The following is a 26,904-nucleotide window of genomic DNA, read 5'->3' as shown; positions in this document are numbered from 1 at the left end:
TCACTACTATATCCTCAGTGTTTGGAATAGTCCTGGCACAGAGTAGGTTGCTCAATAAATACCTGTTGAATAAATATGTATGTCCTGGGTTATGCTGTAAAGATGTAAAATGTGTTCCTTAATGAGTTTTGCTGTCAAAGTTTGAGGGGTGCCTGGGAAGCAGAGTCAATTAACTGTTCGATTCTTGATCTCAGCTTAGGTCTTGATCTCAGGGTTGTGAGTTTAAGCCCCACATTGGGCTCCATGCCCAGTGTGGAGCCTACTTAAAAAAAAAAAAAAAGGTTTGAATTATGTTAGTATTTACTGTCAAGTTAGGAATTTGAAAGGTTTGTAGTAATTTTACGGCCAAAAAATTTAGTGAACTTTTGTCTGGTTTTCAAGATGTAGTTCAGATGTATCTCAAGAGTAGTTTATTCACCCTAGATGGATCATTTTAACAAAAAAATTCTCTGGAGTAAGAGTTAAGTGACAAGTAACACTTACTAGAGACCTCATCCAACTCACCTTACTTCTCAGGCTGCAGCTCCTATCTATAAAGTCATTGGGTTGAGGTGCTCACTATGATCTTTTCTAGGTCTTATGATCTGTGAAAACCTACATTGCTAATTTTTGCTGTAATGATCCTGGAACGAAGTGCATATTAGTTTCGAAGATATACTTCTTCAATGAAGAAATTAATGACAATGGGTATCTCATCATGAGCTAAAGAATTTGTATTTTATTTTTAATGTTCATATTTATGCTTATTTATGATATATATAGGAGAAACAAGTTACTTGGTTTCAATAGTTCTGCATTATTCTGTTTAGGAAATTGTCAAAAATTTTTAAAAACTACAATATTGAAAAAATTGTAAGAACTTTAGGGAAAAAATGAATAATGTACAATCAAGTCATTTTTTTGGTTTGTTTTTAATTTTTCTTTTTCAGACGGTCTTAAAATCGCTACATTTGCCAAAAAACAACAGTCTTTATGTCCTTACACCAGACTTGCCACCACCTTCATCATCTAGTCATGCTGGGTAAGGTGTTTATTTTTCCTTAGAATCTGAAATGAAAAGCTTGATTGTTGAGTTGCTTTAAGCTGTGTATAAATATCAAAATGAAATCAAATCAAAATCTTTTTGAAACTTTAACTTACCAATAACTATTAACTACATAAAATTTCTATTTGGTTTGGGTAGTTTGATTTTAGTGGTGGAATTTTTTTCCGGAGAAAATCTTTAGCAAAACTCCATTATGGAAAAAATAGTCAAAAATGATACTGTTTTGTTTGAAGGGGAGGGACTAGTGTTTTGGAAGGAAGAGATTGAATAAATGGAACTCTAGATTCTCCCATGGCTAAAGAAGGCATAAGGTGGAAAATTCATCAGGCACTGTAGAATACAGCTTGAAAAGCACTGATACAACATTTTTACTAAGTTTTTATCTCTTCTTGGAATAAAGTATCTCGTTCTTTTTTCATTATTCACAGTGAAACTTGGGACATTTATAGAATGATTAAATGATTTTAATGTTAAATTATATATGACATTATTGCTAGGTAAAAAAAACTTATCTAAAGTACATGATGTTAGTGATAGAGTAGTAATTTTTGTGAGTACAATATCATTCCAGAGCTATGTTTAAGTTGTTTTTAGATTTTCACAGTTTTTATACATATTTACTTCTTTTTTAATACTGCTTGGTGATTTTGTGTAGTAGAGAGACCTGTGTGCCTAAACTTGGGATATTCTCAAACTTTTCCTACCATGTATCAAATATCTTTATTATTATATAGTAGAAGGAAAAAATTTCCGTTTTTCTCACTATAGTACTCACAGAGCACTTCTGGCTATCAAATGTGTGGGGTTCTTTCCCCACACACCAGGCCATTCTTCAATACCAACTTGATGTTCTACAATTTAAATAAATTCTGACACTATCTACCTGAAGATAGCATTTATTTTATTTATTTATTATTATTTTTTTAAGATTTTACTTATTTATTTGACAGAGAGAGAGACAGCCAGTGAGAGAGGGAACACAAGCAGGGGGAGTGGGAGAGGAAGAAACAGGCTCCCAGCAGAGGAGCCTGATGTGGGGCTTGATCCCAGAATGCCGGGATCACGCCCTGAGCTGAAGGCAGACGCTTAACAACTGCGCCAACCAGGCGCCCCTGAAGATAGCATTTAATCCCATAGGTTCATGGCTCAGTTCCATAAGACTGCTCCCATATTGGACACTGTTTCAAGTCTAGGTTGTCTCCTGTGCTTCTGAACAACTGGGTATACATTGGAGGTTCCCACAGCCCTCTTCCTGGGTTTGATAATTTGCTAGAATGGTTCACAGAACTCAGAAAAGTGCTCTACTTACTATTACCAATTTATTACAAAACATATTTTAAAGAATGTAAATGAACAGCCAGATGAACAGATATATAGGACAAGATCTGGAAGTGTCTTGAGCACAGGAGCTTAAAGTTTGGGATGTGCCGCCCTCATAGCACATAGATGCATTCTTGTTCACCAGCTTGGAAGCTGTTAAAAACCCTTCACTGTATGGTGACTAACATAATATAATAAAAAAAAATATTATAAAAAAAACCCAAAAAAAACCCCAATAACATACAAAAAACAAAATACTAAAGAAACATAACATGACAAGTGAATGCAGTGTAATGCTGGACTGGATCCTTTTCTGGAAAAAAAAAACTGCAAAAGGTGTTATTGGGATAATTGATGAAATTAGAGAATCTGTAGTTAAATAAAAACATATTAAGGTTAAAAAAACCCTTCAGCTAGGGTTTTTTATAGAGGCTTTATTACATAGGCACGATTGACTAAATTATTGGCTATTAATAATTAATAATTAACTCAACCTCCCTACAAATGTGGAGGCAGGGAGAATGCAGGTAGCTGAAAGTTCCAACCTTCTAATCAATTGCTTTCCCATGCAACCAGTCCTCATCTGAGGGTTTTTTCCGAGGGTTTTTTCTCAGTCATTAACTCATGAACAAACTCTTGTGTGGCTGAAAGGGGCTTGTTACGAATAACAAAAGGCCACTTGCTCCTTCCAACTGTATCCTCTTATCATTAAAAAAATTCCAAGGGTTTTAGGGAGCTCTTGTTGGGGGGACGGGGAAGAAGACCAGATATATATTTCTTATTATAGATTATGCCATTACAGGTAGATAGTACCAAAAAAATTAAATTTGACTTGTACCAAAGTAGAAATCACTGACCTGAAAAAAGTTAAATCTAATATAATTGTATTTGTTAGTCTATTAATAGTTCATTTGAGGTTAAGAATTTAAACATTTCTTTGGTCACTGTTTATTTTCTGTTAAGATCACATATTAATGGGAGGTTGAATTTGCACATCATTACAAACAGCCAACAGTACTTATAGTCCTTGTGTTTATAGTAATGTTGATATCAACACTATATGAGATTAAGTTAAACAAGGAGTTATATGTATGGTTCTGCATCTAGTCAGAACATTATTTTTGTTGTTTAGTTAGCAGAGTGTAATCACTGTCACCCCATATGTAATCCACATAATTATGAGCAGATAGAGACATTATTGGTTATAATCTATTGCATGATTAAATGGATTTATCAAAATGTCTTCCTGGGCTAATGGAGATGTTCTTCATTGCCATGTGGCTGACCTTCCTTTGATTGTCAGATTGCTCAGTTCCTGGCAAGCAGGGCCCTACAGTGCTTATGAAATGCAGTGTTTTATTGGAGAATGACTACTAAATTAGTCTTCCTTAGCTGGCTTTGTGAATTTTTTTTTTTTAAGTTTCTACTTTAATTTCAGTTAGTTAACCTATAGTGTTATATTAGTTTCAGGTGTACAATATAGTGATTCAATAATTCCATGCATCACCTGGAGCTCATCACAACTAGTGTACTCCTTAAGCCCCATCACCTATTTAAGACATCCTCCTACCCACCTCCCCTCTGATAACCATTAATTTGTTCTCTATAGTTCAGAGTCTGTTTCTCGGTTTATGTGTCTCTCTTTTTGTCCATTGCTCATTTGTTTTGCTTCTTAAATTCCATGTGGGAGTGAAATCATATGGCATATGTTTTTCTCTGACTTAGTTTGCTTAGCATTATACTCTTTAACTCCATCATGTTGTTGCAAATAGTGATTTCATTTTACTTTATGGCTGAATAATATTCCATTGTATATATATACCACATCTTCTTTATTCATCATCAGTAGACACTTTGGCTGCTTCCTTATCTTGGCTGTTGTAAATAATGCTGCTATAAATATATGGTTGCATGTGTCCCTTTGAATTCGTGTTTTTGTATTCTTTGGGTAAATACCCAGTAGTGCAATTGCTGGATCGTAGGGTAGTTCTATTTTTAACGTTTTGAGGAACCTCCATAGTGTTTTCAGAGTGGCTGCATCAGTTTGCATTCCCACCAACTGTGCAAGAGGGTTCCTTGTTCTCACATCCCTGTCAACACTTGTCTCTTGTGTTTTTTGATTTTAGCCGTTCTGACAGGTACGAAGTGATATCACATGGTGGTTTTGACTTTCACTTCCCTGATGTTGAGCATCTTTTCATGTGTCTGTTAGCCATCTGTATGTCTTCTTTGGAGAAATGTCTGTTTATGTTTCTACCCATATTTTAATTGGATTATTTGGTGTTTTGGTATTGAGTTGTACAAGTTGTTTATATTTAGTAAACTAACCCTTTATTGGATAATGTCATTTGCAAATATCTTCTCCCATTCTGTAGGTTGCCTTTTAGTTTTGTTGATTGTTTCCTTCACTGTGCAGAAGCTTTTTATATCGATGCAGTCCCAATAGTTTATTTTTGTTTTTGTTTCCCTTGCCTTAGGAGCCATACCTAGAAAAAAGTTGCTATGGCTGATGTCAGAGAAGTTAATGCCTGTGTTATCTTCTAGGATTTTTATGGTTTCAGGTCTCACATTTAGGTCTTTCATCCATTTTGAATTTATTTTTCTGTATAATGTAGAAAAGTGGTTTGGTTTCTTTTGCATGTTGCTGTCCAGTTTTCCCAGCAATATTTGTTGAAGAGACTGTCTTTCCCATTGGATATTCTTTCCTGCTTTGCCAAAGATTAATTGACCATATAGGTGTGGGTTTATTTCTGGGTGTTTTGTTCTGTTCCATTGATCTAGGTGTCTCTTTTTTTTTCCATAGCATACTCTTTTGATTACTGCAGCTTTGTAAAATAATTTGAAGTCCAGAATTGTGATGCCCCTAGCTTTGCTTTGCTTTTTCAAGGTTGCTGTGGTTCTTCAGGCCTTTTGTGGTTCCATACAAATTTTAGGATTGTTTTTCCTAATTCTGTGAAAAATGTTTGTGGTATTCTGATAGGGATTACATTAAACGTGTAGATTGCTTTGGGTAGTATAGACATTTTAACAATATTTAATCTTCCAATCCATGAGCATGAAATGTCTTTCCATTTCTTTGTGTCATCTTCAATTTCTTTCATCAGTATTTTATAGTTTTCAGAGTACAGGTCTTTCAGCTGTTTGGTTAGGTTTATTCCTGGGTATCTTATTATTTTTGGTGCAATTGTAAGTAGGATTGCTTTCTTAATTTCTTTTTCTGCTGCTTCATTATTGGTGTGTAGAAATGTAACAGATTGCTGTAGATTGATTTTGTATCCTGCAACTTTACTGAAACAGTTCAGTAAAGTTTACTTTTATCAGTTCTTTACTTTTACTTTTTTTTTTTAATTAGTTCTAGGAGTCTTTTGGGTTTTCTATATATAGTATCATGTCATCTGCAAATAGTGAGAGTTTTACTTCTTCCTGATCTGGATGCCTTTTATTTATTTTCGTTGTCTTATTGCTGTGGCTAAGACTTTGAGTACTATGTTGGATAGAAGTGGTGAGAGTGGGCATCCTTGTCTTTTTCCTGATTTTGGAGGAAAGGCTCTCAGTTTTTCCCCATTGAGGATGATGTTAGCTGAGGGTTTGTCATATATGGCCTTTTGTATGTTCCTTCTAACCCTACTTTTTAAGGGTTTTTATCATGAATAAATGTTGTACTTTGTCCAATGCTTTTTCTGCATCCATTGAAATGGTCATATGGTTCTTATCTTTTCTCTTGCAGTGAATGATATTTTTAATGTATTGTTGGATTTGGTTTGCTAGTATTCTTTTAAGGATTTTTGTATCTATATTCATCAGAGACATTGACCACTAATTCTCTTTTTGTGTGTGTGTGTGGTTTTTATCTGTTTTTGGTATCAGGGTAATGCTGGTGGCCTCATGTAATGAATTTAGAAGTTTTCCTTCCATTTCTATTTTTTGGAATAGTTTGAGAAGAATAGGATATTAGCTCTTCTTCAGATGCTTGGTAGAATTTGACTGTGAAGCCATCTGGTCCTAGACTTGTTTGTTGGCAGTTCTTTGATTACTGATTCAGTTTCATTATTGGTAATCAGTTTGTTCAAATTTTCTGTTTCTTTCTGTTTAGGTTTTGGTAGTTTATTTGTTTTTAGGGATTTATCCATTTTTTCTTGGTTGTCCAATTTGTCAGCATATAGTTTTTCATAATAATCTCTTACATTTGTTTGTGTTTCTGTGGTCTTTATTATTTCTCCTCTCTCACTTGTGATTTTATTTATTTGGGTCCTTTCTTTTTTTCTTGGTGAATCTGGCTAGAGGCCTACCAATTTTATTGATTTTTTTTCTATATCATTTATTTCTGTTCTAATCTTTATTATTTCCTTTACTTTGCTGGCTTTAGGTTTTGTTTCTTGTTCTTTTTCCAGCTCCTAGGTCTAAGGTTAGGTTATTTATTTAAGATTTTTCTTGATTCCTGAGTAAGGCTGTATTGCTGTAAACTTCCCTTTTAGAATCACTTTTGCTGCATCCCAGAGGTTTTGAACCATTGTGTTTTCATTTTCATTTGTTTCCATGTACTTTTTAAAATTTCTTCTTACTTCTTTGTTGACCCATTCATTGTTAGTAGCATGTTATTTAACCTCCATGTATTTGTGATCTTTCCAGATTTTTTTCTTGTGGTTGATTTCTAGTTTCATAGTGTTGTGGTCAGAAAAGATTCATGGTATGACTTCTTTCTAAATTTGGTGTGGCCTGTTTTGTTTTGCCTAATATGTGACTTATGCTGGAGAGTGTTCCATGTGCACTTAAAAAGAATGTGTATTGTGCTGTTTTAGGATGGAATGTTCTGAATATATCTGTTAAATCCCTCTGGTCCAGTGTATCATTCAAAGTCATTGTTTCCTTGCTGATAATCTGTTTAGATGATCTGCCATTGATGTAAGTGGGGTGTTAAAGTCTCCTACTATTATTGTATTTTTATCAATTAGTTCCTGTATGTTTGTTATTAACTGTTTTATGTATTTGGGTGCTCCCATATTGGGTGCATAAATATTTGTATTTGTTTTATCTTCTTGTTGGGTTGTCCCCTTTATTATTATATAGAGTCCTTCTTTATCTCTTGTTACAGTCTTTGTTTTAAAGGCCGTTTTGTTTGATATAAGTATTGCTACTGTAGCTTTCTTTTGTCATCCATTTGCATGATAAATGTTTCTCTGTCCCCTCACTTTCAGTGTATGGGAGTCTTTAGGTCTAAAATGCATCTTCTGTAGGTATCCTATAGATGGGTCTTGTTTTTTTTTATGCATTCCATCACCCTTTATCTTTTGATTGGAGCATTTAGTCATTTACTGTTGTTATTTTATTACTTGTTTTGTGGGTGTTTCTGAAGATTTTCTCTGATCCTTTCTTGTCTTTTTCTTTTTCATGGTTTTCTTGTTTTCTTTAGTGATATATTTTGATTTTTTCCTCTTTATTCTTTGCATATATATATTAGTAGTTTTTGATTTGTGGTTATCATTAGGTTTGTATACAATGTTTTCTGCATACAGCAGTCTATATTAAGTTGATCATCATTTAAGTCTGAACCCATTTTTTTTTTTTACTTCTCCCCACGTTTGAGTTATATGGTGTCATATATTACATTCTTTTATATTATGAATTCCTGGACTAGCTTTTTACAGAAATATTCATTTTTTTCTGCTTTTATATTTCCTGCTGTTATACTGTCACTTTTGGTCTCTCCTTTCCACTCAAAGAGTCCCTTCTAATATTTCTTGCAAGCTGGCTTAGTGGTCTTGAACTCCTTTCATTTTAGTTTGTCTGTGAAACTCTTTATCTCTCCTGTTTTGATGATAGCCTTTCTGGATAGAGCATCTTGGCTGCAGATTTTCTCCATTCAGCACTTTGAATATATTATGCCAGTCCCTCTGGCTTAGAAAGTTTCAGCTGAAAAATCCCCTGCTGCCTTATGGGTTTTCCCATGTAAGTTACTGTCATCTTTTTCTTGCCGCTTTAAAATTTTTTCTTCATTACTATATTTTGCTGTAGTTTAATTATGTGTTGGTGTGAAACTGCTTTTGTTGATTTTAATGGAGGATTTCTGTGCCACTCCTGGATATGGATATCTGTTTCCTTCCCGAGATTAGGGATGTTTTCAGCTATTTTTTTTAAGTTTATTTATTTATTTGAGAGAAAGATGGTGAGAGAGAGAGCATGAGCAGGGGCAGAGGGAGAGGGAGAAGCAGGCCCCCCACTGAGCAGGGAGCCCAACATGAGGATTGATCCAGAGATCCTGGAATCATGACCTGAGTGGAAGGCAGATGCTTAACCAACTGAGCCACCCAAGCGCCTCTGTTTTCAGCTATTATTTCTTCAAATAATTTCTCTGCCCCCTTTCCTCTCTTCTTCTGGGACGCCTGTATATGGATGTTACTACATTTGATTTAGTCATTGAGTTCCCCAAGTCTTTTCTTGTTTTGCATAATTCTTTTTTCTCTCTTTTGTTCAGCATGATTACTTTCTATTACTCTGTCTTCTAGATCATTAATTTGTTCCTCTGCTTCTCACAGAAGCTGTTCATTGCTGTTCATTCCATAAAGTGTGTTTCTCATTTCATTTATTGATCTCTTTATCTCTCCTGTTATTTCTTATCTTTGTGTTAAAGGTCTCACTCATGTCCTCCAGTCTTTTCTCAAGTCCAGGGTGTATCCTTATGATCACTACTTTATATTCTCTACCAGGCATGTTACTTTTATCTGTTTTGCCTAGATCTCTGGCTGTGGCCTTGTCCTTTTCTTTAATTTGGGATAAATATTTCTGTCTTCTCATTTTGTCTAAGTCTCTGTGCCTGTTCTTTTGTGTTAGTAAAGTCATCAATATCTCCTGTTCTCGAGGGTAATGGTTTTATTAAGAAGCCCTCTAGTGCCATGCACTGTTGTCTCTCTTGTTCCCCCATGCCTGGTGCTTCCAGGAGTGTCTCCATTGTGTGCTGTTTGTGCTTTGTTGTATTGTCCTGGCTGCTTTATCCTCAGGTCAGTCATCTATAGAGGGTTTCTTTGCCTGTTGTGGGCAGTGTTTGTTCCTTAGCCTGAATGTGGCACTTTTTAACTAGGTGTGCTCTGGTATATTTGTGAAATGAGACCTGTCACCACCACCATGGAACTAAGGCTCCCGTGTTTGAAAACTAAGGCACAGGTTTGGGCTGGTCTCCTAGAGTAGGAGGCTTCTGCACTGGACTGATACAAGCATGATTGGGATGGGCAGTTCTTCTGGAGCATGAGGGGTGTGGCTTGGTATAAGCAAGTTAGGTAGCAAGTGTCCATGCTGTGCTGGTTCCTGCAGGTGGCCCTGTGGCTATGCTGGGGGGCAGGTAGTGAAATGGTGCTGGCCACTTCCTTTGTTCCTGGAGTGGTCTCTCCGTGAATGCTGCTTCTCTAGGATGCACTCTGAAATGAGCAAATAGCCTACCCACTGTGTGCCCCAGGTGTTCTTCCGATCACTGTTTCTACTCTGTGTCCTTGGGTTGTTTGCCTGCCTTCTCTCCAAGAGCAGCTTAATGCCCTGTGGGTTCTATTCCAGCCAAGTCTGCTGACCTTTAAAACTCCAGGCTTCAGGCCCTGCTTGTTGCAAGAACTCGTGAAATTTGGCCCTTCTTGGTTTCCCAGCCGCCTGCTATGGGGATTCATTTTCCCCTTGTGCTCTTCTGTGTGCTAGTCACCCTTCTCCAGACCCATGTTCCTTCCCCACTGTGATGGCCACAGTCTGTTTTTCTCCCAAACTGTGTCTCCAGACATCCTACCTTCTTTGATGTGGCCTCTTCTCTGCCTTTAGTTGTTGAGTTTGTTCTCCCAGTCTTCAGATGAAGTTCTGGGGTATTTAGGATGATTTGATAATTATCAGTTGTATTCCAGGGACAAGGCAAGCCTAGGGTCCTTCTACTCTGCCACTATCTTCCAACCTGGCTTAATGGATTTTTACCAAGTTATAATGATGCTGTTCCTTTGTTGGAACAGTAAGACAAAAAAAATTTCAAAGCCAAACAGAAGACATAAAAGCACAGACTATCTGGGGAGTGGGAGGAGGGACACATAGAAGCTCCTCTTATGAAAAATCATGTTAATGCACATTTTATTAAAGTCTAACTAAAGTCCAAGTTGTTTTTCTTTTAGTATGTTAATCTAATATATCTTTCTATAAAACTAGGGATTATTTTCCCTTTTGTTGGTGATGTATATTTGATTGATTTCATGAGAGACAATTAAAAAAATCCATGCAGAACCTTAAGTTAATGGTTATGATTATTTTTTTTTTAAAGATTTTTTTATTTTATTTGTTTGACAGAGATAGAGACAGCCAGCGAGAGAGGGAACACAGCAGGGGGAGTGGGAGAGGAAGAAGCAGGCTCACAGCGGAGGAGCCTGATGTGGGGCTCGATCCCATAACGCCGGGATCACGCCCTGAGCCGAAGGCAGATGCTTAACCGCTGTGCCACCCAGGCGCCCCCATTGGTTATGATTATTTTTAACATGATTTTTATTTTTTGTTTCAACAAATAAAAATAAGTTTTTGACATCCTAACTATAGAGCCTAAAAACAATTTCCTATTGAGTTATATAACATGCTGTGTTATCTAATATGGTAGATAAAATTTGAATTTGTTACCTAATTTACATTCTAAAAAGAAGAAAATAAAGGATAATCGAGATTCTTAATGTTATTTGAGAATTGGCAAATGAATAGAAGAGCTCTGGAATTGGTTGTAGTAAATAGGAGAATTTATGTATATAATAACCCATCCCTTTCTTCATCTCAGATTTAGGAATTTTGAAAAAGCAGTGTATTTTATTTAAGTGGTTGGTTTGATGTTTAATTGGTTTTATTATTTATGTATAAATAATAAAATTGACTCTGAGATGAGTCAATGTATATTGGAAAATGGAGGGGAGTTGGATAATAACCAACTATGATGACATTCTGCTGCTGGATTCTACCATTGCAATTCCAGTGCAATGGCAAACATTAGGTTTTTTTCTTTATAAAGTATCCTCCTGGGTGGCTCAGTTGGTTAGGCATCTGCCTTTGGCTCAGGTCATGATCCCAGGATTCTGGGATCAAGCCGTGTCAAGGCTCCCTGCTTGGCAGGGAGTCTGCTTCTCCCTCTCCTCCCTGTTCATGCTCTCTCTAGCTCTCTCTCGTGCACTGTCTCTCATAAGTAAATAAAATCTTAAAAAAAAAAAGTATCCATCGTCTCTAAATGGACTAGACAATATTGGTATTATAGTGTCACTCCTAAACAAACTTTATTATAACCAAGTCAGGAAAGTATTATGATTATAATCTCTCTCTCCAGACAAAGGATGCCAAAGTATAAGTATAATGAGAAAAGCCTGGATTACTCTCCCAGTTTAGTTGGTACTGTAAATTTTTCATTTATTATAAAATGGGGAGCATTGTTTTAGTTGTCAAAGTGGTTCTAAAAATTCATTATGCAGGAGTGGTACATTATATGCAAAAGCATCAATTACAAAGCACAATAATTAAAATGATTTGTTTATGCTTATAAATACCATTAGTAATCCTTTTCATTCAACTGTTACTTGATTCTTACAATAACCCTGCAAGGATGCAGGTTGATTTTGATGCATCTGTTTTATAAATGAGGAAACTGAGTTATGTAGAAGACTTGTGGATCATTCAAGGTCAACAGTAAATACTTCTGACTCTGAAGTCTCCCTGTGACTCTCCATCTAGTATAGCTTTCAGATCCTTGACAGAAATTTACAAGACTTTACTCTATAGTTACCTTTTCTTTTGGAGGCAGTTGTTTAGAAGTTTTTTTTTTTTTTTCAATCTTGTAATTTGTTATATACTCTTTGGAGGTCACTTATATACATTATTGTAGTCGTTGTAATTCTCAGGAATATTCGTGAAACTTCATTGTGTGATTCACTTTTTCAGCATATGCTTAATCATTTAGTAAAATGTAGATATAAAATAACATGCTTTTAAATTGTTTACTGACAAACCATTTTATTCTCAAGGTTTGGTGACAACTGTAGATCTAGAGAACACTACATTTTAAACCATGTCCTATAAGAATTTTTTTCTTGATTTTACTGCCACTAGGGGGTGCCTGGTAATTGAGTCTTTTTTTGGTATATACAACTTCTGAAAAAGAAAACACTAAGAACAGAAAATAATGACATGCGTGTCTATAATTGCATTTAGAATTATTTTTTTTTTTAAGATTTTATTTATTTATTTGACAGAGAGACAGAGACAGCCAGCGAGAGAGGGAACACAAGGGGGGAGTGGGAGAGGGAGAAGCAGGCTCATAGCAGAGGAGCCTGATGTAGGGCTCGATCCCATAACGCCGGGATCACGCCCTGAGCTGAAGGCAGACGCTTAACCGCTGCGCCACCCAGGCGCCCCTAGAATTATTTTAAAGTAAATTATGTTTTTCAGAAAACAGAATATCAAGCTTTCTGAGAATATAAGAGCAATCTCTTTAATCATAACCTTTATAACAGTTGAAAATCATGTAAAAACGCTTTTTAATACATCAGATTTCACTAATTAATAGAAAAGTGAAGCAATACCCTAATGGCAAAACTTCAAACTATACTATCATAGTAAAATTAGCAAAGAGGAAAAAAACCTGTTAATTATACATGTTTCATATTATATGGTTTAGTCCATCAGATTTAATTATTACATACTGGATAAAATAAGCTCTGTCTTCAAGTAGCTTATAACCTATTCATTAAAAGTATTAGGCTTTTTCTTAATTTGCCTCTTTACAGAAATTTTGCTTAGATATCACTCACTCTTAATGTTCTGTCTGCCACTCAGGTTGAATCATTCCTTAAGCTCCTCTTTTCATCTGCTCTAAGGGTTGGTGTTCTTGAGACTTCTGTTCTCAGCAGTCTCTCCTATTGTAACTTCTCCCTGATATTTACTCTTAGTCCTTCATTTTGCAAATATGTATAGATGACACACTATTTATCAGCCCATATGTCCTAGTTGCCAGTGGAGCTTTTCACTGGTGTGTATCCATATGTAATTCAAAGTCATAAGTCTAGAAGTGAAAAAATCCTGAGGAATCTGTACTATTGCTTATATTTTTTGTTTCAAATGTACATTGATGCAAAATACTGCAGTGTATTCCAGTTAGGATGATAATTATTTAAAAGGTCAATGAGTTTGGAATATTAATTGATGACTTTGTTAAGATTATTTTTGGTAGGTAGAATGAGAACCAGATTATAATAGATTTTAAGGGATAAGGGAGAAGTGAGGAATTGGAGTTACTGTTATTTCAGAAAAGTCTACTGTGAAGGGAAGGAGAAGTTGAAGGATGAATAGGGTCAAGAGAGTGGAGAATTAGAAGTATGAAGAGAAAGAGACAGCAAATAGGGAAAATTTGAAAAATTAAAACAAAAAAAGAACTATTGGCCAAAAAGGGTACAGGAGTGGCTTAGCTCAAGCTATGTAACAAAATACCATGGACTAGGTGGCTTAAACAACAGACATTTATTTCTCACAGTTCTTGAGACTGGAAGTTTCAAGGTCAAGTTTCCATCAAGTTTTGGTTTTTGGAGAGAGCTTTCTTCCTAGCTTGCAGACAGCTGCCTTCTTGCTGTGTCTTCACATGGCAGAGCTTGAAAGAGAGAGAGAGAGGAAAAAAAAAAAAAAAATAGCAGGTGGGTGCTATTGAGCAAGTGAGTTCTGGTCTCTCTTCCTCTTATAAAGATACCAATTCTATCGGAGTAGATCCCCACCCTATGACCTCATTTAACCTTAACTACTTCTTTTTTTTTTAATGTTTTTTAATTATATTATGTTAGTCACCATACAGTACATCCCTGGTTTCTGATGTAAAGCTCGATGATTCATTAGTTGTGTATAACACCCAGGGCACCATGCAATACGTGCCCTCCTTACTACCCATCACCAGTCTATCCCATTCCCCCACCCCCTCCCCTCTGAAGCCCTCATTTTCTTTCTCAGAGTCCATAGTCTCTCATGCTTCATTCCCTCTTCTGATTACTCCCCCTTTCTTTATCCCTTTCTTCCCCTACCGATCTTCCTAGTTCTTATGTTCCATAGATGAGAGAAATCATATGATAATTGTCTTTCTCTGCTTGACTTATTTCACTTAGCATTATCTCCTCCAGTGCCGTCCATGTTGCAGCAAATGTTGAGAATTCGTTCTTTCTGATAGCTGAGTAATATTCCATTGTATATATGGACCACAGCTTCTTAATCCAGTCATCTGTTGAAGGGCATCTCGGCTCCTTCCATGATTTGGCTATTGTGGACAATGCAGCTATGAACATTGGGGTGCATATGGCCCTTCTCTTTACTACGTCTGTATCTTTGGGGTAAACACCCAGTAGTGCAATGGCTGGGTCATAGGGTAGTTCAATTTTTAACTTTTTAAGGGACCTCCACACTGTTTTCCAGAGTGGCTGTACCAACTTGCATTCCCACCAACAATGTAGGAGGGATCCCCTTTCTCCACATCCTCTCCAACAATTGTTGTTTCTTGCCTTGTCTATCTTTGCCATTCTAACTGGCGTAAGGTGGTATCTCAGTGTGGTTTTGATTTGAATTTCCCTGATGGCTAATGATTTTGAACATTTTTTCATGTGTCTGTTAGCCATTTGTATGTCTTCATTGGAAAAGTGTCTGTTCATATCTTCTGCCCATTTTATGATTTGTTTATTTGTTTCTCGTGTATTGAGTTTGAGAAGTTCTTTGTAGATCTTGGATACCAGTCCTTTATCTGTGGTGTCCTTTGCAAATATATTCTCCCATTCCGTGGGCTGTCTCTTAGTTTTTTTGACTGTTTCCTTGGCTGTGCAGAAGCTCTTTATCCTGATAAAGTCCCATAAGTTCATTTTATCTTTTATTTCTCTTGCCTTTGGAGATGTGTCGTGAAAAAGGTTGCTCTGGCCGATGTCATAGAAGTTGTTGCCTATGTTCTCCTCTAGAATTTTGATGGATTCCTGTCTCACATTGAGGTCTTTCATCCATTTGGAGTTTATTTTTGTGTATGGTGTGAGAGAGTGGTCAAGTTTCATTCTTTTGCATGTAGCTGTCCAATTTTCCCAGCACCATTTATTGAAGAGACTGTCTTTTTTCCACCGGATGTTTTTTCCTGCTTTATCAAAGATTAGTTGCCCAAAGAGCCGAGGGTCCATTTCTGGGTTCTCTATTCTGTTCCATTGGTCGATGTGTCTGTTTTTGTGCCAGTACCATGCTGTCTTTGTGATCACAGCTTTGTAGTACAGCTCGAAATCCGGCATTGTGATGCCCCCAGCTTTGTTTTTCCTTTTCAACAGTTCCTTGGAGATTCGGGGCCTTTTCTGGTTCCATACAAATTTAAGGACTATTTGTTCCAGTTCTTTGAAAAATGTCCTCGGTATTTTGATCGGGATAGCATTGAAAGTGTAGATTGCTCTGGGTAGTATGGACATTTTAACTATGTTAATTCTTCCAATCCATGAGCATGGAATATTTTTCCATCTTTTTATGTCTTCCTCAATATCTTTCAAAAGTGATCTATAGTTTCTAGCATATAGGTCCTTTACGTCTCTGGTTAAGTTAATTCCAAGGTAACGCATGGTTTTTGGTGTTATTGTAAATGGGATGGATTCCCTAATTTCTCTTTCTTCAGTCTCGTTATTCGTGTATAGAAATGCAACTGATTTCTGGGCATTGATTTTGTATCCTGCCACCTTACTGAATTGTTCTATAACTTCTAATAGTTTGGGAGTGGATTCCTTTGGGTTTTCCATATAGAGTATCATGTCATCTGCAAAGAGAGACAGTTTGACTTCTTCTTTGCCGATTTGGATACCTTTGATCCCTTTTTGTCTTCTGATTGCTGTTGCAAGGACTTCTAGTACTATGTTGAATAATAGTGGCGAGAGTGGGCATCCTTGTCGTGTTCCTGATCTTAAGGGAAAGGCTTCCAGCTTTTCCCCATTGAGAATAATGCTTGCAGTAGGCTTTTCATAGATGGCTTTTATGAGATTGAGAAATGTACCCTCTATTCCTACACTCTGAAGGGTTTTAATCAGGAAAGGATGCTGTATTTTGTCAAATGCTTTTTCTGCATCAATTGAGAGGATCATATGGTTCTTGAGTCTTTTCTTGTTGATATGATGTATCACATTGATTGATTTGCGAGTGTTGAACCATGCTTGCATCCCAGGTATGAATCCCACTTGGTCATGATGGATAATCCTTTTAATGTACTGTTGGATTCTATTAGCAAGGATCTTGTTGAGGATTTTGGCATCCATATTCATTAGAGAAATCGGTCTGTAATTCTCCTTTTTGAGGGGGTCTTTGCCTGGTTTGGGGATCAAGGTAATATTAGCCTCATAGAATGAGTTTGGTAGCTTTCCTTCTGTTTCTATTTTTTGAAATAGCTTTAGGAGAATAGGTATTATTTCTTCTTTGAATGTTTGGTAGAATTCCCCAGGAAAACCGTCTGGGCCTGGAGTTTTATTATTTGGAAGGTTGTTTATCACTGACTCAATTTCTTCATAGTTAATTGGCCTATTTAAGAAATCTATTTCTTCCTGTTTCAGTCTTGGTAGTTTATAGGTTTCCAGGAAGGCCTCCATCTCTTCCAGATTGTTTAGTTTTTTGGCATATAGCTGTTGATAAAAGTTTCTAATAATCCTTGCAATTTCAATGGTGCTGGTCGTGACCTCTCCCTTTTCAGTCATAATTTTAATAATCTCAGTCCTTTCTCTTTGTTTTTGGACAAGTTTTGCCAGTGGTCTATCAATTTTATGGATTCTCTCAAAGAACCAGCTTCTAGTCCTGTTGATCTGCTCTACTGTGGTTCTGGTCTCTAATTCATTGATTTCTGCTCTAATCTTGGTCAACTCCTTCCTTGTCAGTGGGTTAGGCCTGTCCCTCTGTTGCTGTTCCAGTTTCTTGAGGTGAGAATATAGAAACTGCATTTTAGATTTTTCTATTCTTTTGAGTGAGGCTTGGATGGCTATGTATTTCCCCCTTAGGACTGCCTTTGCAGTATCCCATAGGTTTTGGACCGTTGTGTATTCATTCTCGTTGGTCTCCATAAATTGTTTAATTTGTTTTTTGATTTCCTGGTTTATCGAGTCATTCTTGAGCAGGATGGTTCTTAGCCTCCAAGTGTTTGAGTTTCTTCCAGGTTTTTCCTTGTGGTTGAGTTCCAATTTCAGAGCGTTGTGGTCTGAGAATATGCAGGGGATAATTTCAATCTTTTGGTATTGGCTGAGACCTGTTTTGTGTCCCAGAGCATGATCTATTCTTGAGAATGTTCCATGGGCATTTGAATAGAATGAGTATTCTTTGGTTCTGGGGTGTAGTGTTCTATATATATCTATGAGGTCCAACTCGTCGAGTATGGCATTCAAAGCCTTTGATTCTTTGCTTAGTTTTTGCCAGGGTGTTCTGTCTATTTCTGATAGTGGGGTGTTGAGGTCCCCTACTATTACTGTGTTCTTATCTATATGTCTCTTTATTTTGGTTAAGAGTTGGCTTGTGTATCTTGCTGCTCCCCTGTTGGGGGCATATATATTAATAATTGTCATATCCACTTGTTGAATACTTCCTTTAAGAATAATATAGTGCCCTTCTGTATCTCTCTCTATGGCCTCTAGTTTAAAATCCAGTCTATCTGATATGAGAATTGCTACTCCAGCTTTCTTTTGAGGTCCATTTGCGTGGAAGATGGTACTCCATCCCCTTACTCTAAGTCTGAATGCATCTTTGGGTTCAAAATGAGTCTCTTGTAGACAGCAAATGGATGGGTCATGTCTTTTTATCCAATCTGCAACCCTGTGGCGTTTTATGGGAGAGTTTAAGCCATTTAGATTGATAGAGATTATTGACAGATATGATTTTAATGATGCCATTTCTCTTTAAAGTCTTTGTATCGGTTGTGACTTGCTGCTCTGTATCACTCTTGGGGCCTTTTTACCTTTATAGAGCCCCCCTTAATATCTCCTGTAGGGCTGGTTTCGTGGTTACGAAATTGGTTAATGATTGGCGATTTTGGAACGTCTTTATTTCTCCATCAATTCTGAATGACAGCTTTGCTGGATAAAGGATCCTTGGCTGCATGTTTTTCTCTGAAAGAGCTTTAAAAATGCCCCCCCAAGCCTTTCTCTCATTCCAGGTCTCTGTAGACAGGTCTGACGTAATCCTGATACCTTTGCCTTGGTACGTGAGAAATTTCTTTGCCCTGGCCGCTTTCAATACTGTATCCTTGGATCTAATATTTGCGAATTGCACTATGACATGCCGTGGCGTAGGTTTGTCCTGGTTGAGCTTGGATGGGGTCCTCTCTGCCTCTTGGACACGAATGCTTGTTTCCCTTGCTAGATTAGGGAAGTTTTCAGCTACAATTTGTTCNTATCTTAGGGATGTGGGCTTCTTGATTTTTCAGCCTGCCTTCAGGGGGAGGGGCCTGCCGTGCCGATACTCAGGCAACCCTGTTTGGGTACAGTCTCCGTGTCCCCTGAGAGGGGGAGATGGGGATGGGCACACTGTGAGCCGGTATTTCCAGGCTTTTGTTCTCTGGTGGCTTTCCCTGGTGGTTTGCTGTGCCTCTTCTGAGAGAGCAGTAGTGGCCGAATCTCAGCCTCTGTCTCAGAACAGAGGGATCGCAGACCGTTCTCCACTGATGTTCTGGCCACTTTAACTCTGTTTCTGTTGGTGCTGCTCAACCCTGCAGCGTCCCGGGATGTGCGCCCCACACCCGGCGTCCCAGCCCTCAGTTCCAGGGCCGGCACGTCTCTGTCCTTTGTGTTCTAACGCCGCCAGCCGCCAGCCGCTCCGTGTGCTCCCGGAGCTCCTGGTCTCAGTCTGGTTCCAGTGAGTGCACCAGAGCTCCGGTTTTCAGTCTGGTGGTGTGCGTTCCCCAGCTCACGGTCTCAGTCTGCTCTCTCCCGGGTGTCGGTCCGCGAGTTTGCCTCCCCCCGCACCGTGCAGGTGGCTATCGCTTCCCGGCGTCCGAATGCGGTGGCTCCCTCACCCTTCCGTTTATCTTCTGATATCTGTGTGTGGTTTCACGGCTCCTGGCTTTGTACCTCAATACTCAGTGCTGGAGATGTTCATTTGTAGAAATCCAGATATATCTTCCTGCGTCTTAGGTTGACTCCATGTATGTTCAGGCTGGTCTGGTACCTCTCCAACTCGATTCAGGGGACCGGCTGAAAAAGGGGACCCCTACTCCTCCACCACTTTAACTCCAAACCTAACCTTAATTACTTCTTAAAGACTATCTCCAAATAGTCATATTGGGGGTTAAGTCTTCAACATAAGAATTCTGGTTGGGACGGTGGAAAGTGCAGTTCAGTCCATCGCAGGGAGGCAGAGGGGAGTCCAGGGATTAAGTATTTGAAATGAAGTTAGCTAGCAGATTTAGGGACAGTAGGAAAGATTGAAGAATAAATGAGAATAATGGTAAAGAAAAATAACCTGTGTACTTCCAGAAGAGAAAAGAAAATGGGAAAACTTAGTCAATACATCAGCAAATAGTAATATGAAAAAGAAACACAGGAGAACGAGAGTAGAGAGCAGAAAGTATGATAGCAAAAAACAAAACAAAACAAGTATATAAAAATCTCAGTAAAGTATTAAACTCTGCTACTAAAGATAAAAGTTCTCAAATAGTAATTTAGAATTGTCCACTATATGTTGTTTACCAGAGAACCATCTTTTAAAGAAATGGCATAGAAAAGGGAAAATAAAGGGACAGAAAATGATACCCTAGCCAGATACTAGTTGAACGGTGTATAGCAATATGAGTATCACATAAAATTGAATGTAAAGCAAATAGCAAGAGGGCCAATTTACCAAGAAGATAGGACAGTTGTGAGCTTCTGTGCCCAAATCAGCAAAATTGGCAGAATTACAAGGAGAAATAGATCAACCACAATCATATACAAACATGTTTCAGAAACTAATGAATTAAGCAATATATTTTTGCAGTCTACAGAAGATTTGAATAGCCAAGTTAAACACAAATGGAATACTTATGAAAATGGCCATTACTAGATACACAAAGCCCATATCAAAGAATCACTATCATACTGATCTCATTATCTGACCATTATGCAATAAAATTAGAGGTGAAACAATAATAAAAGATATCTCTGAGCTTCTCTCTATATTTGGATACTGTAAATGATTTATTTCAGAATTACGGGTCAAAATGAAATCATAATAGTAACCACTAGATATTTAGAAGTAAACGTAAGTGAGAGTGCTAGATACTAAAACTTAGAATACAGCAAAATGGTACTTGGAAATGTGTAATCTTAAGTCTACTAATTAGAAAACAAGAAAGAAAACAATTGAATAATCGTTCAACTTAAGAAGATAGAGAAACAACAACAGAGTAAGTCAAAGGAAATAGAAGGAAAGAGAGATTAAGTAGCAGAAATTATTGATAGAGGTAATCAACAGCAAATTAACTCTTTGCTAGGAAAGTCAAGCCAGGAAAAAATAAGAATAAACACAAATTAAAATATCAGATACGAAAAAGGAGACTTAACTATAGATTCAGAAGAGATTTCTTAATTAATAAAGTAACTACTAAATCAATACTAAACAAAAAATTAATAAATTATTTTAAAACCAAAATAAGTATAAATAATAATAAAAATGTATATTTTTATGCCAATAAAAGCTGAAATTTAGACGAAATGTAGAGTTTCATATAAAATTAAAAGTACTAAAATTAGTACAAGAAGAAGTAGATAACCTGAAAAAAATGATAACCATTGAAGGAACTGAATTAACAGTAAAAAATTTGGTATGCCACTCCTTCCCCCTTTCCTATCCTATGATGAAATCGTACCAAATCTTCACAAAACAGAGTATTCCAGTCTTAAATTCTTCCTATAGGGATTGCTACCTATCTTATGTGTAATGCTCATAGATTCTCGATACCAAAACCAGAAAGAGATAATATAAGAAAAAATTATCTCAACTTGTAACCAGAGATAATAAAAATGAGTAGGTAAACTTTTCTTTGCCCACTCTCAGCTTTACCATTTAATGATCTCTTTTTCCCCTCTCCCTCGTCCACTACCTTCACATGGCATCTCTCTCCAAATTCAAATGGTGTTACCAAGATTTAAATGAACTAATAGCCCTCTTTTGAAAAACATAACTTGATTATGTTTCTCCTCTGGTCAAACCCCTCTACTAGCTTTTCATTACACTTTAGAATAAAATCCAAGTTCCTTACTATGGCCCGTGAAGGGTTTACATAATCTTGTTCCTGACCTTCTTCCTCATTTCATCTCTTACCACTCTCCTTCTGGCTCATAGCTTGCCAGCCACACTGGCCTACTTGCTCTTCTTTAAACATTCTAAATGTGCTTCCACTTTTAGGGCATTTGCCTATTCCCCTGCCTGGAATGATCTTCCATCAATAATCAACTTCGCTTATTTCTTTACTTTATTCAGTCCTCTACTCAAATGTCACATCCTGAAAGAGGCTGTGATCCCCCTGTCTAAAACAGCCCCTCTGTCATACTTTCCCCTTTTATCTTGCTTTATCACTGCAGTGCATTACTTTAGTAATTTATTCATATTTCTTGTCCATCTTCTTCATCATAGTGTAAAGGTACAAGAAATCAGGGACGTTTTTGTCCACTGCTATATCCTCAGCAGTGCGTAAAACGTACTAGGAACTTAGAAATATTTGTAGAATAAATATTGTAAAGTGACACATGCCTAAGGATATTTGCCTCTTAAAGACAAAGCTAAGGAGTGAAATTCTAGTGGCGGGATATCAAGCATTATGCAGAACAGAGATTAAATATCTGGGGAACAGAAGATCTTAAAAAAGTCTCATAAATGTAATGAGCCAGACAGTCTTCACTTCTTGGCATGAGGTTAGCCTTTATTTTTGTCCAGTGTTCCTAATGGTCTTTCTCATCAAAATATGGAGTAATGGAAGGATCTCTGGCTTTATAGAACACATAGACTATTCAGTTCTGTATATGCCCTGGCTTTTCGGCCTCAGGCAACATTTTTCCTCTATGAGACTAGTTTCCTTAGTATTATTTCATGTGTGGCTATCTTCTCCAACCAGATCCTGAGCTGTGAAAAGCAAGAACATTCTTAATGAGCATCTCCTTCAGTTTATGAAAGTGTTATGTATGTAAAAGGCCCTTAATAACAAATACTTGTGGTGGTAAATATGGAAAGTTTCATGACTAATTGAGGAATGTGATTTTTGGTCCATACATCATAGTCTCTCCATTGGGTGTTTTGCTAATTGTCAAATTCATCTTAAAGTGTTTTTCAGATTAATTGAGAGTCCATCTATCATGTTATTCATGAAGAATGTCTGTTATTCCCTCGTTTACCAGATACAGATTGAGTACCATCTTACAATGTGTTAAGTTGTTTTTCTGGGTATTAGGGATACAATAAGGGACAAGATGACAAGGTGCCTGCTTTCATGGGTTTTACAATATAGTATTGTAGAGGTTGGGGGACAGGCAACAAACTATAAAAACATAAGAAAAAATATTAGGTGATAATAAGTGCTTTTTAGAGAACTGAAATAGAGTGATATGACAAGAATTGGGTGGCTACTGTAGGTTGTAAGCTCAAGAAAGACCTCTCTGAAGATGTACTGTTTAAGCTGAGACATGATGGTTGAGGAGCTATTCAAGTAGAGAGCAGAAGAAAAAGTATTCTAGGTAAGGGAAATAGTGCCAAAGCTTTTAGGCCATGTATAAATATAGTTGGAGAAGGTTGAATATTTTTGGATTTGGTTTTACTAGTGATAACTTGCTAGAAAAGGACTGAGAGGGTATCTTGGTAATAAGACAGTCTTTTCAACTTGCTTTGGTCTTGTTCAAATAAGTGATGAAATGTCCAGTTCCGTTTTAGTTGCATAGATTTTCTTTGTTTAATGGAAAGGTGATAGAAAGCAAGGTATTCCTTGTATAGTTGTTCCTCTTACTAGTAGTAATTGAGTTCTGCTGTTAGACTTTTACCTTTTCTACTGGAAGGATGATTCCATTTTAATGACTTCTCTGAGGGTGTTTTTGAGCTCTGGTCATGCAGTCAAACATATGGTCGACTTGTGTGGCCTCTGAGTTGTGAAGTTGCTGTTTACTATGGCTTTGAATTAATTGCCATTGTACAAGCAGGGGTAAATCCCAGGCGCTAATTGGGACTCTTGTGATAGTTGAGTAAACCACTGGTGTTAATATATATGACTTTTTTTTTTTTTTGTCCTTGGAATCCATTGGTGGAAAAGCAGGTAACAATAGTTTTGAATTAAGCAAGAGTAGGGTGTTATATTTTCCAATGGGTGCTGTGGAAGGAATTGAGGAGTAATGAGTCAAGATATCAGTTGTAGCCCAAGCTCTGCCACAGAATCACTGTATGTAGATAGACAGGTCACTCCTCTGCTCTGGGCCTCAGATACTAGCAGAAAATAAAGAGATTCTTCTAGATTCTTAGACATCTGTGGTGCCACTCATTGTTCCTTTCTTCTAGGGTTCTAATCGGTGGATTATACACATAAAACTTAGTATTTAAATTAGAAAACAAAATGCTTTAATGGCCAGACAAGCACCCGGTAGAACATGTGGTTTGTTTCTTTGTTTGTTCATTCATTTATTTATGTATTTTTATAGTACATCATTAGTTTTTTATACATTGTTCAGTGATTCATTAGTTGCATATAATACCCAGTGCCCATCACATCACATGCCCTTCTTAATGCCCATCACCCACTTACTGCATCCCCCCACCCACCTCCCCTTCTGCAACCCTCAGTTTGTTTCCCAGAGTCAAGAGTCTGGCATGGTTTGTCTCCCTTTCTGATTTCTTCCCATTTAGTTTTCCCTCCCTTCCCCTATGATCTTCTGTGCTATTTCTTATGTTCCGTGAGTGAAACTGTGTGATAATTGTCTTTCTTTGATTGACTTATTTCAGTTAGCGTAATACCCTCCAGTTCCATCCATGTTGGTGCAAATGGTAGGTATTCATCCTTTCTGATGGCTGAATAATATTCCATTGTATATACGAACCACATCTTCTTTATCCATTCATCTGTTGAAGGACATGTAGGTTGCCTTTTAGTTTTGTTGACTATTTCCTTTGCTGTGCAGAAGCCTTTTATCTTAATGAAGTCCCAATAGATCATTTTTGCTTTTGTTTCCCTTGCCTTTAGGGACGTGTCTTGTAAAAAGTTGCTGTGGCCAAGGTGAAAGAGGTTACTGCCTATGTTCTCCTCTAGGATTTCGATGGATTCCTGTCTCACATTGAGGTCTTTCATCCATTTAGAGTTTATCTTTGTGTGTGGTGTAAGAGAATGATCCAGTTTCATTCTTCTGCATGTGGCTGCCTGATTCTCCCAGCACCTTTTATTGAAGAGACTTTTTTCCATTGGATATTCTTTCCTGATTTGTCGAAGATTAGCTGACCGTAGAGTTGAGAGTCCATTTCTGGGTTTTCTGTTCTGTTCCATTGATCTATGTGTCTGTTTTTGTGCCAATACCATGCTGTCTTGATGTTTATAGCTTTGTAATATAGCTTGAAGTCAGGCATTGTGATGCCCCCAGCTTTGGTTTTCTTTTTCAACTTACCTTTGGCTTTTCAGGATCTCTTATGGTTCCATGTAAATTTTAGGATTGTTTGTTTTAGCTCTGTGAAAAATGTCAGTGGTATTTTGATAGGAATTGCACTGAATGTGTAGATTGCTCTGGGCAGCATACACATTTTCACGATGTTTATTCTTCCATTGCATGAGCGTGGAATGGTTTTCCGTCTCTTTGTGTCTTCCTCAATTTCTTTCATAAGTGTTCTGTAGTTTTTAGAGTACAGATCCTTTACCTCTTCGGTACCTAGGTTTATTCCTAGGTATCTTATGGTTTTTGGTGCAGTTGTAAATGGGATCGATTCCTTGATTTCTCTTTCTTCAGTGACATTGTTAGTGTATAGAAATGCAACTGATTTCTGTGCATTGATTTTGTATCCTGCCACATTGCTGAATTGCTGTATGAGTTCTGGTAATTTGGGGGTGGAATCTCTTGGGTTTTCCACATAAAGTATCATGTCATCTTGGAAGAGTGAGAGTTTGACTTCGTCTTTGCCTATTTGAATACTTTTTATTTCTTTTTGTTGTCTGGTTGTTGAGGCTAGGACTACTAGTACTGCGTTGAACAAAAGTGGTGAGAGTGGGTATCCCTGTCATATTCCTGGGGAATATGCTCTGTTTTTCCCTATTGAGAATGATACTCGCTGTGGGCTTTTCATAGATGGCTTTTATGATATTGAGGTATGTTCCCTCTATCCCTACACTTCGAAGAGTTTTAATCAAGAAAGGATGCTGTATTTTGTCAAATGCTTTTTTTGTGTCAATTGAGAGGATCGTATGGTTCTTGTCTTGTCTTTTATTAATGTGATCTGTCATGTTGATTGATTTGCAAATGTTGAACCACGCTTGCATCTCAGAAATAAATCCCGCTTGGTCATGGTGAATAATCCTCTTAATGTACTGTTGGATCCTATTGGCTAGTATCTTGACGAGTATTTTTTCATTCATGTTCATCAGGGATATTGGTCTGTAGTTCTCCTTTTGGATGGGGCCTTTGTCTAGTTTTGGGATCAAGGTAATGCTGGCCTCATAGAATGAGTTTGGAAGTTTTCCTTCCCTTTCTATTTTTTGAAACAGCTTCGGTAGAATAGGTATTATTTCTTCTTTAAATATTTGGTAGAATTCTCCTGGGAAGCCATTTGGTCCTGGACTCTTGTTTTTTGGGAGGTTTTTGATTACTCCTTCAGTTTTCTTGCTGGTTATTGGTCTGTTTAGATTTTCTGTTTCTTCTTGTTTCAGTTTTGGTAGTTTATAAGTTTCCAGTAATGCATCCATTTCTTCCAGATTGCCTAATTTTTTGGCATATAATTGCTCATATGTTTTTATAATTGTTTGTATTTCCTTAGTGTTGGTCATGATCTGTCCCCTTTCATTCGTGATTTTATTAATTTGCGTCCTTTCTCTTTTCCTTTGGGTACATCTGGCCAGAGGATATTCCATCTTATTAATTCTTTCAGCAAACCAGCTTCTAGTTTTGTTGATATGTTCTACTGTTCTACTGGTTTCTATTTCATTGAAGTGATATTCTCCTGCTTGGTTTATTCTTTATTTGCTGTTCTTTCTCCAGGTCCTTTAGGTGTAAAGTTAGCTTGTGTATTTGGGATTTATCTAATTTTTTGAGAGAGGCTTGTATTACAGTGTACTTCCCTCTTACGACCACCTTTGCTGTATTCCAGAGGTTTTGAACCAATGTGTTTTCATTCTCATTAGTTTCCATGAATTTTTTAAATTCTCCTTTAATTTCCTGCTTGACACATTCATTCTTTAGCAGGATGCTCCTTAACCTCCAAGTGTTTGAGTTCCTTCCAAATTTGCTCTTGTGATTGAGTTCAAGTTTCAAAGCATTGTGGTCTGAAAATATGCAGGGAATAATCTCAATCTTTTGTTATCAATTGAGACCTGATTTGTGACCCAGAATGTGATCTGT

The 26,904-nt window shown here is 37.2% G+C and overlaps 1 protein-coding gene across 3 annotated transcripts in view; it reads left to right on the top strand.

Annotated features, from left to right (window-relative positions):
* Positions 1-26,904, top strand: part of FAF1 (Fas associated factor 1) — a 474,879-nt gene that overhangs the window by 194,423 nt on the left and 253,552 nt on the right. For all 3 annotated transcript variants that reach the window (XM_011227828.3, XM_034652358.1, XM_034652351.1), the window contains exon 6: positions 930-1,021. In XM_011227828.3, coding sequence (XP_011226130.2) covers positions 930-1,021 — 92 coding nt within the window. The remainder of the gene's footprint in view (positions 1-929; positions 1,022-26,904) is intronic.

This window comes from Ailuropoda melanoleuca, chromosome 2 (genome assembly GCF_002007445.2).
Source record: "Ailuropoda melanoleuca isolate Jingjing chromosome 2, ASM200744v2, whole genome shotgun sequence".
Taxonomy (NCBI): Eukaryota; Metazoa; Chordata; class Mammalia; order Carnivora; family Ursidae; genus Ailuropoda; species Ailuropoda melanoleuca.
The sequence above is the reverse complement of the archived record's forward strand: the minus strand, read 5'-3'. Positions and strand labels throughout refer to the sequence as shown.